The 16,518-nt window shown below is 37.2% G+C and overlaps 1 protein-coding gene across 1 annotated transcript in view; it reads left to right on the forward strand.

Moving 5' to 3' along the window:
• Nucleotides 1-16,518, forward strand: part of IQGAP2 (IQ motif containing GTPase activating protein 2) — a 188,352-nt gene that overhangs the window by 148,829 nt on the left and 23,005 nt on the right. Inside the window, exons 19-29 of the mRNA XM_067568807.1 lie at nucleotides 41-112; nucleotides 405-474; nucleotides 867-1,075; nucleotides 2,441-2,590; nucleotides 4,028-4,191; nucleotides 4,942-5,166; nucleotides 6,147-6,287; nucleotides 6,662-6,746; nucleotides 9,388-9,620; nucleotides 11,328-11,460; nucleotides 14,216-14,318. Of these exons, the coding sequence (XP_067424908.1) occupies nucleotides 41-112; nucleotides 405-474; nucleotides 867-1,075; nucleotides 2,441-2,590; nucleotides 4,028-4,191; nucleotides 4,942-5,166; nucleotides 6,147-6,287; nucleotides 6,662-6,746; nucleotides 9,388-9,620; nucleotides 11,328-11,460; nucleotides 14,216-14,318 (1,585 nt within the window). The remainder of the gene's footprint in view (nucleotides 1-40; nucleotides 113-404; nucleotides 475-866; nucleotides 1,076-2,440; nucleotides 2,591-4,027; nucleotides 4,192-4,941; nucleotides 5,167-6,146; nucleotides 6,288-6,661; nucleotides 6,747-9,387; nucleotides 9,621-11,327; nucleotides 11,461-14,215; nucleotides 14,319-16,518) is intronic.

Here is a 16,518-nt window from a genome sequence, read left to right on the forward strand (position 1 = left end):
TTTGCCTACAATATCTCTTAAGTTTTTATTTGACTTTTAGATTCAGTCCTGGGTCAAAATGTGGCTAGCGAGGAAAGCTTACAAGAAACGGCTGCAGTATTTCAAGGATCATGTAAGGCATCTCTTCACCCCGTCCCCATTTCTTTTGAGTAGAGAGAACTAATGCGGTAGTAGTAGTAATGCATGAATGAATGTACTTCCTGAAATACAGATGATGTAGATTCCCCCTCATGTCTCTTAACAGAAATACATTATAATTGTGAAGACATTAAAACTTTTTCTAATTATGCTAGTGTTTGGTACATGTCTAGTATTCTTCATTATCTCCCTTCATAGAACATGACCTGTCATTAGAGGTTTCCTGTTTAATGGTTTTTAAAGTGCGTAGTCTTCGTCTTTTCCAGAATGAAGAAATTGTGAAAATACAAGCATTTCTTAGGGCAAACAAAGCTAGGGAGGACTACAGAACACTAAGTAAGTGCTGGTGATAAAAATTTGAGTGTAAATTGGAGGGGAAACACTTTATTCTAATAATTTGTTCCGTTGTGATTTCTAATCTTTGAGTCCTGCTTTTTTGGCTCTTCAGCAGCAGTTAAATGAAATTGTGATACTCCCATTTATTAAACTGTTAATACATCTACATGGAAGCACTATACAGAGTTCTTGTTACACAAAATAGTCTACTCTTGCTCTCAATGACATAAGCACCTTTCTGCAGTTTGCATTTTGAGTGTAGATGTTACGGTGTCCGAAGGGTACAAATTCCAAACACTTATATTTATATATTTAAACACATTCTGTGTCTCTGTGCATGTCAGACCAAGCAAAGAAAATACCTAATATGAGCTCATTTACCTTAACTGCAGTTGGTGCTGAAAATCCACCCTTGAATGTCTTGCGCAAGTTTGCTTATCTCCTGGACCAAAGTGACTTAGACTTTCAAGAAGAACTAGAAGTAACCAGGTTAAGGGAAGAGGTGGTTACAAAAATCAGATCCAGTCAGCAGCTGGAGAAAGACTTGAACTTGATGGATATAAAGATTGGGCTACTAGTGAAGAACAGGATCTCTCTGCAGGTCAGCATGCTTTGTTCTATAGAATTCACTGTGAAGGCAGTGGAGTTTTGCGTGCCGAAGGAATGTTAGGGTGTTCCTGGGGAGTGAAGCAGTTGCCTTTTTTTCTTGTTTAGTCTATGCTAGAAAGAACCACAATCAATACAACCTGTATAAGAAGTAGCTGGACTTAGAGAAATCTTTTGGTGAGAATTCATATAGGAATGGTCTCATAACATTGAGGGCTGCTGTTCTTTGGAATACATAATGGCACATGGTTGCTTCTTTCTAGTCTTCCACTTTATCACCTGCCAGTTACTTTAAAAAAAGCTATCAGTGTCTCAATGGGGAGAAAAAGCAGGAGTCATTTAGTTCCTAGTTACCATGTTACTTCACATCTCACTGAATTATGACAGACATGGGCAGCAGTAATACCTAAAAGTATGAGGTCATTCTTTGTTTGAAGCAGCTTTCTAACAATAGAACAGAGCTGACTTCCAATTTTAAAACTCTACGAGAGTTTGCTTTTGTTTGTTGAGATTTAGTTGTCAAAAAACCTGTACGTGAGCTTGAGGTACCCTGACAATCATCATTTAGTCCACATTGAAATTCTACCCAGCAGCAAAATATAATACAAGAAGCCAAAATGACAGCTGTCAGGGGAGTGCGCAGGAATTACAATTTTACTGGTTTTGGAGAAAGTGCCCTGCTGGGGCCCAAGGAGCTGTCAGTTAGTAAATAAAACAGCAAAATCTACTAGATCTCACTTGAACCAAGCCCTCTCCAAAAGCCTTTACAAGTAAATGGCTTTGGGAATGTGCTCTGAAGATCAGCAAACTTTAGTTATTTCAGACCAAGGTAGAGAATGAAATCTACAGCTAAGAGATTTGACTGTCTCATCAAAGTGGATAATGTAGAGACACAAAACTCTGAAAATGCCACATCTCCTCCTTTCTCTCCTTGCCCTCTGCTTTGGAAGGGGAGACAATGATAGATTACACTGGATGGCTGTTGGCATGCCAAAATTAATGTTTTGGGGCCAGATTTGATTGAATGGAAGCTGAGTATGGACTGTGGAGTTAAATAGTCTAATGTATTTTTATTGTGACTTTTAACTCATGTAAGATGGGACTCAGAGCTCAATGTTTTGCCTTTCTAAAAATATAAATAAAACTAATAGTGAGTAAAGTGACGTCATCATGAATAACATTGTCTGGTTAATGTACTATGCTGGGGCTAAATATAAAAAGGGATTGATAATTGGTCTATTTATTAAAAATTTTTAATGTAGAAATATCCTACATAGGAGAGTTGAGAAACGGCAGTGTGCCATATTGCTTTATATTCTATGTAAATATATGTTCTGTATAATGGCTGACTCGTCCACAGGATGTGGTACTGCACAGCAAGAAACTAAACAAAAAAAGCAAAAATCAGGTGGAAGAGATGGTGACAGGTGATAAACAAGGCATCAAAGGCTTGAGCAAAGAGAGGAGAAAACAGCTGGAGGCCTATCAACACCTGTTTTACCTTTTGCAGGTAAGTCCTAATGTGAGGATTAATTTGCCCCCAAATGGCTTGTGTTGAATGCACTTTGAAGTTTTGCTTATCGCTTGTTAGTTCTTGTTCTAATGAGAATGAAGGGGAGCGATTTCTTTGCAGCTGTAGTGTACAGTAAATACAATTACTACAGATCATAGCTGAGCACCTACAGCAAGTTTTGTTCATTGGATGATTGAATTTAAATAGGCTTGATGATTAATGCTGCATAATTTAAATTTGCTTCCCTAATAGAAAGCAGATCTATTGTCCTTAAACTGTGCAAGAGAGAATTCATTGCTGTTCCCTTCCTTGAAATTATTTCAAACTCCCAACTTTTTTAGGCTTTCAACTGTCTGCAGTAATATAGTCCTACTTGGTTTTGTATGTCTCTTCCTTTTCTTCCTCCACCTCCATCCTATCAACTTTATTTGGATGCATAGTTCAAATCTGAGCAGGAAAAAACATTTTCTTCCACATTATCTCTTAAGTTTAAAAATACTGAAATTACTTTGTGTGTATTGAGTGTTGAAGAAAGAAGCTACTGCGTGAATGACCTCTAATTACGCAATGTTTGTTTATTTTTGTGGATTGGTCCTCTATCAGTTTGAATGTGGGTACATTTCTTCAGAAGACTTGTTTGTGTTTGTCCAGGGAAAGTTTGTTTCCCTTCCCCCACTTCCATTTGTGTGTGTTTGGGGAGAAGGGTATATGTTCTTCAGGTGTATTTTTAATTCAAAGGAAGTTAAGTTTTTTGAGGGGAGGGACATCTTTTTGATGGTGAAATGGCAAAACAGCAAAGTATGGATGTCCCAAAAATATTAATTTTAGATTTCAAAATTCCAATTAACCTTGTAAAGTAAAACTTGTGTACTCTTTATTGTAAGTGGCACCAATGTGGATGTAGTTTACATATCATTAGCATCATATGTACAGCAAAACTTTTGAACATTCACATGTTCATATCTGCTAAGTACCTAAATGTGTGTATTCAGGTAGGTTATATGATTTTTTTAAAAAAACTCATACTATAATAAGGACTAGTGATAAATGTTTAGTACTGGCTTCACTTGGCTTTCCATTTGAAGAGGTACAGCACTGAGGCAGGTAGCCATTAAAATACTTACAGTTGTCATTTGCAAGTAACTAGCACTGCAGCATTCACAGTATTTCCTAGGCTTAGTGTTACAGTAGAGTAACGCTCAGTATAGGGAATACTGCATTAAAATTAGGCCAAAAGCATAACTGAAGCTTTTAATGGTGACAGCTGTGAGAGGGCATGGCCTTAACCATGCAAACATAACTTTCATTAGTGTTAATGGAAGCTATACACGTCCATTCACAGGTGAGTAGACTCCTTATGGTTTGTGCAGTAGTAGGAAAATGTTTATCATTTGAGAAATATATTAATCGCCCTCCATCATGTTCCTTTCCTAGACTAATCCCATGTATCTGGCTAAGCTGATTTTCCAGATGCCTCAGAACAAGTCAACCAAGTTCATGGATACAGTCATTTTTACGCTGTACAACTATGCTTCCAATCAGCGAGAAGAATACTTGCTTCTCAAGCTCTTTAAAACTGCTCTAGAAGAGGAGATAAAGTATGTACATTGACTAGAACCACCCATTCCTCTGAAGAGAGGCTATATCTACTGTTTGCATTTCAAATAAAATTTCAGAGGCGTCTTAAACTTGCTTTCCATTCGATGTCAAATCATATTTTTATTTGTCAGTGGGGAAATTCAAGTGTTATATCAGTGGGACTTAATAATACATTTTGGCTGAAAAGGTTATAAATGTTTTATACCTTTAGATTCAGGGAGATGGTCTCTCTGGTAGAGAAGCAAAACCTGCATAATCCTAGATATTTTTTTTAACTTACATGTACTAAAAGTACAACTGTTTTGGTTTCTTTGTTACTGCTTTTTGCCTGAATATATAGTTGAGTTTCAGAACTTTTATTTTTCTTCAGAAATGTAATTTGTAAGTGTGTGTCATAAACAGAGGGCTCATCCTGGCATAGGTTGTAATCAATAAAACCCGTATTAGCAAAACACTGAAGGTGTATGTGCTTAAATTGTTCTCAGAACTAGGCCTAAATGAAGTGCCAGTTCTACATGTCAGGAACACTTCTACATTTTAATCTGTATTACAGTTCAGAGATGAGTGATTTATCTATAAAAGCTATTTCAATTTTGATATAAAATACATAAATTGGAGGGTTGCATTGATTTTAGTCAGAACAAAACCAGTTAGTAACTTGGCAATTTTTCTAACCTTTCATACTTACTTAAAAAAAATATCTGAAAATTGTTACTGTTCAATGAAGTACTATTTTGTTTTTAATGCAGTTCCAAAGTAGACCAGATACAGGATATAGTCACTGGAAACCCTACTGTCATTAAGATGGTTGTCAGCTTTAATCGAGGTGCTCGTGGACAGAACACTCTACGTCAGCTGTTGGCCCCAGTGGTGAAGGAAATCATGGATGACAAATCCCTCATTATCAACACCAGCCCTGTGGAAGTGTACAAGGCCTGGGTAAACCAGTTAGAAATGCAGACTGGAGAGGCCAGGTAAGTGAGCAAATAGAATAGTTCATCTATATTCTGTTAATATTTGAGTGATTCCTCAAAGCAGATCCTTTTTGCATTGGGTGAAGCCATTGTTTGTCTTTTCCACAAGCAAGCATGAAGATGCAGTCCAGGGTGTGTGCCTGTGATACTCAGGTTCAGTGTAATGTAAACAAGGCTTAATGTATCTATTTGCTGAGATGTAATTCTTACTAGTACTTTTATTTTATAGCACCAACAAGCATAGTACATGCCTCCAAAAAGTAGCTTATAAACTTAGGCCCAGAGCCTGCAATCAAATCTGCTAACAAAGACCAGTGCAGGGCCTCATTGACTTCAATGGCGCTTTGCAATGGGCACAGAGGTCCAGTGCTTGCAGTTCTGACTGAAGGACTGGAATGGCAGACTAGTTTAGGACACCTCTCTATCTTAAGTTCCCCATCACTTTAATATCTGAGCACTTCAACATCTCTGTGAGGATTTTACACATTGGGAACTGAGGTACAGAGAGACTGACTTGCCCAAGGTCACAAGGGAAGTCTGTAAGTGAGCAGGAAACTGAACTAGTCTTCCAAGTTCTAAGCTAATGCCTGAACCTCTGGATCATCCTTCCTCTCAGCACATAAGAGAACCCTCACACTAGAATAATTTTATATGTTTTCCTCTTTGTATCTAGAAGTGGGCAGTTCATATCACTTCCGTGGGTTTTTTTTTTCTTTTCCCTTTCATTTAAAAAAAAAAATGAACTGATAATATTGGTGGGGGCTTTTGGATGGGTTTGTTTTTGTTTTGTTTTTTAAATGCATTTGAGGAATTGGCTGTGTTAAGTCCCTTGTGTTTATCTGTTCTCTGAAATACACTTGAAATAAGTAGTTGAGACTGTATAACATTAAACTGAAGTTTTTAATTAATTTTGTTTATAATTTCACAGGCATTGTACATAGTTTACTTTAGCCCAGTAAATACCTCTCTTGCATTTGCAGTAAATTGCCGTATGATGTAACAACAGAACAAGCATTAGAACATCCGGAAGTGGTAAATAGACTGGAATCCTCCATTCAAAGTTTGAGAGTGGTAACTGATAAAGTCCTTGTGTCCATATTCTCATCTATCAGTATGATGCCGTAAGTGCCGAATTATGAGTCCGGTAACTTCAATCCATTTGTACAATAGCATTTGATGCAGGTTTCGGTATAAACAGCCATCTGTACTACCTTGGATAACTATCTGTAATACATGCCTTTATACCAGTGATTCTCCAACAGAGGGAGCAGTTCCTCCATATCACATATTTCCTCCAGATATGATACAATACCTCCATGAGCATCTGTAATTGAAATCCTTTGTTTTTTTGTTTTTCCCCCATTATCATCTTGTTTTGTGTTTTAAGTGGTTAAAGTCTACGTGAAAATGCAGTATCTTGGTTGAATGGAATGATTTGTTTGTGTTTCATCTAAGTCTTTCCATTATTTTCCTTTTTCATCTGTTCTGTATGTAGTTATGGAATGAGGTATATAGCCAAAGTTCTGAAGAATTCGCTCCATGAAAAATTCCCAGATGCAACAGAAGATGAACTATTAAAGGTAGATTTGTGAGGGTGATCTGTCAGCAGCTTGTTCTTTCTGCTTATGCCAAAAGCGAGATTTATTGCCTATAAACTTTCTAAGGAATTGTTAACACTTGTATTTATAGAAACTTCTGGGAGTGAAGATGAGGAATTCTGTGTGCTAATATGGCCTGACTTTGGGGGGGGATCAATGGTGCTGAGCATCTGCAGCGCTTATAGAAATCAGTGGCTCAGCACCATTAGAAATCAGCTCAGTGATCCTTCGTAGGAAGCTAGAAATATTTGATTGCATGATTTTGCTTCATGCAATGGTCATTCATGAAGAACATGACTGGGGGCTTGCAATTTGAACTCTCCTGAGTTGAAATTAGAACATTTAACACAAATTGCTTCAAATGGGTTTTTTAATACTATATTTAAATGCAATTGGGCAGAGTTATAAGAGCAAAGGGTGAGTTTGTCCTTCCATTACTCTTGTTTAAGATGCTTGTAAAAGTTGTGGAAATGTGACATTTGTCTAGACTGAAGCATGTGTGTTGGCAAGTGATGCAGAATGTTCCTGGCACTGTGCCTTTCCCTTAATCTGTCAGAACCATTGTATTCTGCAGAAGGCAGTGTGAAGTCATTCCATATGCCTACCACACAACTACAGGGGTAGTATCTTGTTTTAATTAGATATATTTGTATCTTAGTACAGTTGTCAATATCAGTGTTGCATTTTTAAAAATTGAATTACAATGTATCCAAAATTACTTTGAGGATTTTTCTGCTATCCTTCAAAAGACATTATTTTTGTATTACAATTCTTGTCTGTAGCCATTTTGAGAACTTAAATCTCCTCAGCTGTAGTTTGTTCTGTTTTTGTGTAATAATGAACAATACAATTAATATTTGTTTACAATAAACACTGTTTACAAGAATTTCTTTGGTACCCATCACCACAGTGCCTGGGGATCACTACAAATTTACATTTTTTTAAAAACTTCTCTGACAACTATCCCTAAATGGGTAGTAAACTGATTCCCCCGCAAGGCACTTCGACTCTGACCGCTGACTGGTACCGCTCATCATTTGAAAATCCTTAAATTCAAAAGCCAAACATTCCATTGAGTGACCAGGTCTGGGCTGTGGTATACTGGCAAAGGAAGTAAGTAGCAGAGGACAGGAGTCCTTCACTCCTCACCCATAGGAGTTCAACTCTTGGATCAGCTTAGGTACTCTAATGTAATAGAAGAGGCTGTTTCTGAAAACCAGATATCAGGACATCTAGGGCTAAATCCAATGCCCAGTAGAGGCAGTGGGAACCTTCCAGCTGAACTCAGTAGGATTTGACTCAGGCCCTTGCGGTTTTAGAGAGAACCAAACTTTTTAATTGAATATGGAAGCAACCCTAGAGGAGCACATGAGTTGTGTGCTTATGTTGGTCTGTTCCTCATAAAGGTGCATGGCTGCATTCTGCCTTAGTTGAAACAAAGTGCCAGTCAACGGTAGACCTAAAATTGTTACGGAACTCTAAATGCCATAACTGACATTCATATTGATACCTTCCAGTGCAGAATTTCCAAATTCTAAGTAGGGGCAATAAGTGCAAATTCATTGAGAACAGGCTACAGCTTTCATTAAAGAGGCTATAAGATTTAGAATATGAAAAGTGGTTCTGTTGCTCTTCCCCCTCGTGGAGGAGGGAGAGAATACTTCTAGGAAAAACAATTGAGGAACAAGACTGATGGGAATGCTCTCTTTGGGAAGTAAGTGTAGATTAAGGGTTTTATTCTACACTTACACAAGATACTGAAATTATTTGTGGGAAGGTACTGGCTTTGAAACTTTCATCAAGAGGTTTTTTTAGGCCCAAAGGAGGGAGACCAACCACCCACACCCCAGAATAGCCAATTAGAGCTGGGCAGGAAACAGTTTTCCTGTCCTGTGAATATTTCGGAGTTCAGAAGTTTTTCCCTTTCAGCATTGTAATGAAACTGAGACCTTTTGCAGTTTTTTTGAGGGAAAAACCAGGATGGACAGTAAAGAGATCAACCAGGCCCAAACCAGCCAATAGCCCAATGGGTAAAGCAATCACCAGGGTTTGGGAGACCCTGGTTCAAGTCCCTGCTCCAAATCGGGCAGAGTGTGAATGTGAACCCAAATTTCCCACATCCCATGTGAGTGTCCTGATCCCTGGGCTATTGGCTGATTTGGGCCTAGTTGGTCTGTTCTCACTCATCTAATAACTTGATATATGCATCCAAAATTTCAGGCATTGAAATGCTTTTTAAAAATATGTGATTTTTAAGAATTAGACCTGGCCAAAATGTTGATGAAATGAGAAATCTTGAGAGAGGGAGGAGGACTCCTTTCCTGTTTTTTTGTTTTTGTTTTTGTTTTGTTTTTTTATGAGTTGTTAGAAATATATTCCTGGTGTAAGAGCCCCTTACTAAAATAACATCTTTATCTCTGTGGAATCAAAGACTTTGCCAGTTAGTTAAATAGATAATACTTCTGTCCGAAGTTGTTTTCACAAATTGCTCTCTACCACATCTTAGTTACTGATTTCTTAGACTCTAAACCAGGAAATGTGTACTCTTTTGGTGGGCTTTCTAAGAATGTAATAAAGTGTACATGAGGGAAGAAAAAAGTCTCTCAAAGTATTTCTCCTATAGATTGTTGGAAACCTCCTGTACTATCGCTACATGAACCCAGCCATTGTTGCTCCTGATGGTTTTGATATAATTGACATGACAGCTGGAGGCCAGATACACTCTGACCAGAGGAGGAATTTAGGTTGTGTGGCGAAAGTCCTTCAGCATGCTGCATCTAACAAACTCTTTGAAGGAGAGAGTGCGCATCTTTCATCTATGAATGCTTATCTGTCGCAGACGTACCAGAAGTTCAGGTGTGAAAAGCTTGGGGGTGGATGAGGTAGACCTACTCTGTTTACCTGATTTATAATTGTATAAAATCCCTTTAATCGATGGTGTAACCTAAAAATTCAGTGAGTGATCCTTCATATAGCAATCCTGCTCTGCCTTGCTCTGTAATGGGAAAATAATGTGCTCTATTTCCAGTTCAGTACTACTGTTTAGCAAGTAATTTAGTAATGACAGCAGTATTCAGTCATCCAAATAGGAATTTTTAATGTGAAATGAAGTACAGGAGTCAAATGGAGCATTTAATTGTATAACACACAGTAATGCTTACTTTAAGTAAGCAGAACAGCTGATCGTTTTTATCAGTCCAGTGGCTGAGAATACTCTTCTGTAAAGGTAAACTATTTCCTAGCCAGGAAGAGCTGTCTGGTTTTTTTTGGTTTATTTTTTTGTTTGGGTTTTTTTTTTTTTTTTTTTTAACTTACGACATCTCAGTTGAGAGAAACAATTGTAGGAAATGGCATTTTAAATATTTTGCTGGAAAGTGTCTTGGGAAAATCCAGACATTCTGTGTTGCAAGGAAGCTGTTTGAAATTTATGCTCTTTACCTTTTATTTTTTTGGGGCGGTTATGATCATGGAATTATCATGAGACAGCAGAACATTTCAAATGTACATTCATTCCTTTTATAAGGATCTCTTCTACACGAAAAAGAAAATATCTTTTTAATGAGGGCTATTCCTATGTCCCTCATTTATAGGTCATACATGAGCAAGGATATTGACAGTTTAGTCATTTTATTCATGAATATCAAAGAGCTAGAGGGGGAAGACCTACTCGTGTTTTAATTTGGCTATGATCTTTACAAAAAGAAGAATCCCATATCTTATTCAATTAACTTTTGGCAGAAAATTGATACATCTCCTAAGAGAATGCTAACCTGACAGGATTATAATCTGTTCTGTTACTAAGTGAGATGAGATACCTTAGTTATCAGTAAACATGCTGAGAAACTGTTTCCTGTTTCTGAAACACTGGATGGCTTCTGTCTATATATATCTATATATATGAGATGGTATAGCCATAACACATTGTGTTAACAATTTGTGTATTTTCCTTCAGTAGTCTCATGGTGAACAATTCCATAATCTTTACAGATATGCTTATATTTTACACAACGTTCCTGAGCACCACACAGTTAAATATTTCAGTGGAACAATGCAGGAATTTTACATGTGTTTTAATTTAACGTATCTGACTGCCCTGTATTTCAGACCAGATATTGTGACCACTTGTATTAGTGTGCATGAGATTTAATTTTACTGCTCCTAAACTTCATCCATGTTATGAGCTGTTTTCATGCAAGGAGTGAAACTCTTTATGCAAAGCATGTTCAGATCTTCTGGAGGACTATTTTTAATCCAGATTCTAGACTACATCCCTCAGAACATATAAAAGGCGTGCCAAATAATTCTTGCTTACCACTTTGTAGCTGAAAGGGAAAAATCTTATTTTGAAATCTGCAGTTCTCTCGCTAGGGACTGGTAATGTTTTTAAGCACTCCTATTTACATTTCAACATGCTGCTTGCGATTTGTACCCTGGCACTCCTATGTAAATAGCCTGTATTTCAAACAAGAGGCTTATTCCAATTCTCTACAGTTAACTAAAATGTGTTGTTTCTCTTATTGTATAATTATTTAACCTATCTTTCTTATTTGCCCACTTCTTTAGGAATTTTTTTCAGACAGCATGTGATGTTCCTGAGCCAGAGGAGAAATTCAATATTGATGAGTACTCTGACATGGTAACCCTCAGCAAACCTGTCATATACATCTCCATTGAAGAAATCATCAATACCCATTCAGTAAGTGAATGGAAAGAAACTTAGCTACTGAGCAAAGGGTATCAATTGTTAAACAACTATTTAATCTGTTCTTGGGAGATTTCTCGAATCACTTTTTGGGAGACAAGTAATTTTTCCATAAAACAGAATTAACTGTGGTGGTCTATATTGGCTTTCCTTAAATGCCATGAAAGAATTCCTTTGCACTTCCTCTCTGATCGTCTCTTGTCCAAATATAAAACATCCCAATGTCCAAGTGTATGGAATAATCTTAGAACCAAACTTTTCTTAACATTTATTGTAACTTGTACTATATGTCACAGGAGAGAATGCATTTCCAGTCCCCTAACCCCAATGGAAATAGAGACAACGGTTTGGAAACTAAGTGGTAACCAAAATAAGAATCTGACAATAAAATGTAAAGTATTTTTTGTTCAGTGTTTAATTGAAAAGGGAAAAAATTGCAGAACTTCTTATTGGCATATAGTACTGATGAGCCATTTGTAGTTTATTTGAATTACTTCATCTTGGTAAGAAAGGGGACTGTTTAACTTTATTTAAAAAAAAAAAAGTAAAATCTTGTATTTATGATGGAATACCAAAGTCACAAAGTGTGTTGCTGGAAGCAGATGTAAGGGTATGATTTAGGAGGCAGTGGTATCCTGCAAGCATGTTTATTCTGGATAAAGAACAGATGAAATGCAGAAACTGCAGTTTCTAGTGTGATTCACTAAGACATAATTTAGATGTATACCATATGGTTCTTTCAAAGCTAGTATACTGTATACTAACAGTCATCTACGAACTTGCAAAACCCAGAAATGTTAAATCATGAATATTCTTTTTAAAATACTGAATACTTAAGTCTCAAGACAGTGAGTTAAAAATCTGCCTTACTCGTGCAAGAACTAATGGTTTAGCCTACCCGGAAACATAGTGTTTGCTAGGTTAGACAACTGCTGCTTCAAATTTGAATTAAGGATGTATTTTTTTCATTTCCTGTCTATCAACACTTAGCTTGTTCCATTTAGGTGTCCAGCATGATATTCAGCTCCTGCCATGCTATTGTCAAGTTTGTGACTTAGAGGCTGAATCTCAGATGTTGCAAATGATTATGAGAGAGCCTCACGGGGAACCTCCCATTGTCACTTTTTGTGTAATCTGATTTAGTGTGTTCTGTACTTCATCAGGATTAACGGAACACTTTTAATGTAATTACTTGTCATGTGGTAAAACGCTAGTCAAAGGGGACAGTCTTTTCTTCTAAGATTTCATGTAGTTCATATGTGTATAGAGGAAGTAGTTAAGACTTGAAGCAAGGCAGTTTTATAGCTAAACATCCTAAATTTCTGCATGCCTTTAATTTTAAACTTCACTGTATGCATGTTTGCATACACAGCATACACTATGTAAAATATAATGCCCAGATACTAATGCAGATGAGATGGAGGGAAATTTTCAAAAGCAAAATGTTAGTTATGCATCAAACTGCCCTTTGTGTTTTTGAATGTCTTCCCCAGAATCTATGATGTGCCTTGATTTCCCAGATATGAAGTGTTTTTAACTGCCTGTACATTTCAGTGAACACGTTTGATTCAACAAGTTTTCCACTCTTTAAACTATCAGATAGTTCTTAAATTTGTAAATAGAGCATATGTTTTGCTTCACATTTATTTAAATTCAGTTTAAACTGGAGGCCATGGCCTCCATAACATTAAAACAGACTTCCATAGTAAGAATCCTGTTTACATGGAAAACAGACCTTGGGGACTAGCAAACACAAACTCTTATCAAACTCTGCACAGTGCCACTTGCTTCCTGAAGTAATAGCTGATGGTGGGTACAGAAATGAGCAGTCTAATTACAATTAACTCATTCTTCAGGCTATACTATTCATGCTTTTTTATAATTCACCATCCATTTACAAGCTTGTTTTCTGAGGCTTTTTATGGCCTGTGAAACCATTCCTCCTTGGAGATGTGCACAGCTGCAATACAAATTGTATTATGAATAGAGTTTGTAGTACTTCCTGTTACCTTGGTGTCAGTAAAATCACGGATTCTGACTATAGAGAGATAGTATTGGAAGCATAATACTAAATTTTCTGATTTTTAAAGTGAACTTTAGTCCCTTTGAAAGGTACCACGCTGATACTGCAGGAGTCAGATATCCTGTATTTAGAAAAAGTATAGCAATAGACATCAGCAGCGTGAGCCTCCTCACTTTACGCATCATGACGTGCCTTGACCCTGCCCTGATGGGGTCACCATTATAAAGACTGTTCCCCGCCTGACCCGTTAAGGTCCTGATCCAACAAAGCACTTCAGCATATGCTTCAGCAAGACACTTATCAGAGGCCTTACTTCTTGGCCTCTGATGAAACTGTCAAGTGAAGTGCCAATTCTGATTCTGTTCAGCAGTGGTGTTTTATTAATTTTTTAAGCTGCTGCTAAGTTGGAGGCTTTTCCCCAGGTGTTTTAATATTTTGGGGGCTCACTCCCTTCGGTTTGTTTATATTTGCTGGCATCCTAATATCGACCCACGGATGAATCAACCAGCAGACTGACAGATAAAATGAACAGTTGTGAAACCACCCACTATAAGCAAGCATTTTCTTTCCTTCTGTCCTCCATAGTCCTTATTCATGGTATTAGCCCATTGTGGCTTTGAAGACTTTATTTTGAGTATTCAATTTGTGAGTATGTAGTAGCATTTGGAGAATTGGAGTATTTTCAGTGGTTTCACTGATGAACATTTTGTTTTTACTTGTTTATAGCTACTGTTAGAACACCAAGATGCCATTGCTTCTGACCAGAATGACCTACTGAATGAATTGTTGGAAGGATTAGGGACTGTTCCTGATGTAGAGTCTTTCCTTGGTAAGTTCTTTTTTTTTCCCCCTGTCTTGCCCCCTCCTTCTTTTGGTCTGTTTGTTATACTAATCCAGGGACTGGACCTAAACTGGTATGTGAGGAGCACTTTATTTGGCCTCTTCAGTGTCTGAAGAATTTAAGACTTGTTTTCTAAAATGATTTTTGCAGTTCATATAATTGAAAAGATATTCTAAAATGAGACTCAAAGGAGAGCTGTCTCCCAGAGTCAGCAGTAGCTCTGAGAGGTGTGAACGACTTCCACTCATCACAATGGGTATTAATTCTGAAGTATAATATCATTTAACTCCCCAACATCAATAATTTCAGCAGAAACATCTAGCTCTCTGGAATAGGGTAGAGAGTACTACCACATATTTAAATAACCTGACTCCTATAGTAGAAATGTATAAAAGGGGATGGAAGGGGCTGTGCAAACCAAACTTCCATAAAAGTAGACTGATTTTAACTTTGAGAAGTAGTCATCTATAGAACAGTGAAACAGGCAAAGGATCACCATTGAATTTATTGGAAAACTTTCTAAAAGCAATTCAAGCTGATTATTGATAAGAGGCTATGAAGAGAAGTAAAGGTCAGTAATGATGAGTTTGGATTTGAGTTTGGCAAGTCCAACAATGGACGCTATCTTTGCATTAAGATTGCTTGTAGAAAAATATAGAGAAAAGAGGAAAACCCTGCACATTGTGTTCATCAGTCTTGAGAAGGCTTATGAGCATGTTCTGAAAAACGTTATATAGTGGTGTAAGAGAATGAAACTGTTATCAGACTCATCCAGGATACGTATGAGTGCTGCTACCACAGTTAGAAGGTAATGTCGAGAAACTGAACAGTTTCTATTGGGTCCAAGTGCATTGAGACTTGACACTAAGACTCTTTGTTCACCTTGTGCTTGATGCGCTTATAGAAAACATTCAGAGTGGCACGCTGGTGCATGCTTTTTGCAGAAGATGTAGTGCTTGTGGGGGAGAGCAGAGAGGAAGTGGAAAATTTAATGAAGTGGAAGTGCATACTTCAAAGAAGTGGCATGAAAATCAGCAGAAATAAAAGTATATGGTCTGTAGATTCAATGATAACTTTCAGGAAGGCAATGAGACTAAGTCTGGGGGCCCAGTCACAAGCAAAGGTACAGAAATTCAAGTTCCTAGGTTCAATACTACAGAGTAATAGGGAACTCAATGGCAAGCTTACAAGCAGAACAGGAAAGGCTTGGGTTAAATGTAGAGAAGTGAGTAAAGCCATCTGCAGTAGGAGAATGCTTTTCAAATAGATAGTAAGAGCTACAAGATGATTATTAGGCCTGCGCTTTTGTATGGCTCTGAATGCTGGGCACCAAAGGAGACAAGATCAGATTTTGAATACAATGGAAATGAAAATGTTATGATGGATGCTTGGAGTTACAAGGAACAAACATATTAGGTGAATTGTGAAGAAGGCGAGACCAAAAGCTATAGAAAAGCTGAGGTAATCCAGGCATAGATGGTTTGGTCACATGAAAAGATTTGAAGACTATACAGGAAACAGGATGATAAACTTAAAAATGGAGGACAACAGAAGGGTTGGAATGCTATATGGATGGATGCTAGACAAAACGGATTTGATCAGCTGTGAAGTTTCCAAGGAGCTGCCTCAAGGCAGACTGGAATGGAGAAGGGTACAGAGCTGATCCAATATAGGTGGGAGTAAGGCTAGAAGAAGACAATTATAAATATTAATATTGGGGCAGGGTTCACACCACCCTTGTTTGGAAAATGCCTAGCATATTTTGGGCACTACAGAAACATGTTAATAATACGAACACTATATCAGTATGATTACCTTACCCCAGTACTATTTTAATTTTTGTGTTGACTATGGAAGTTAAATAATTGCACAACTTCTTCGGTAAAGAAACACATGCTTGAACCCTGTCTGGATAACTGTCTTGAAAGAAAAATCCAATTAAGGTGGTAGAAATCTCAGATTTTAGCATTGCAAAAATCTTCACCTAGATATACAATAGGTAACTTTTATTTTATATTTTCTGAAAATGTCCAGTAGAACAATTGCTATTGCTAAATAGAGGGTAGGCATTAATTGTTTTATGGTCTGAAGAAAAAATTTGAATTAAACATGAAGTTATTTGTCTAGACATATGTGCTGAGAGATCTTTGAATAGTTTTTTGTATCCTTTGACATGTTTCTGAGTATT

The sequence above is a fragment of the Emydura macquarii genome, unplaced genomic scaffold, assembly GCF_026122565.2.
Source record: "Emydura macquarii macquarii isolate MOO-44397 ecotype Brisbane River unplaced genomic scaffold, CSIRO-AGI_Emac_v2 contig_2897, whole genome shotgun sequence".
NCBI classification, from domain to species: domain Eukaryota; kingdom Metazoa; phylum Chordata; order Testudines; family Chelidae; genus Emydura; species Emydura macquarii.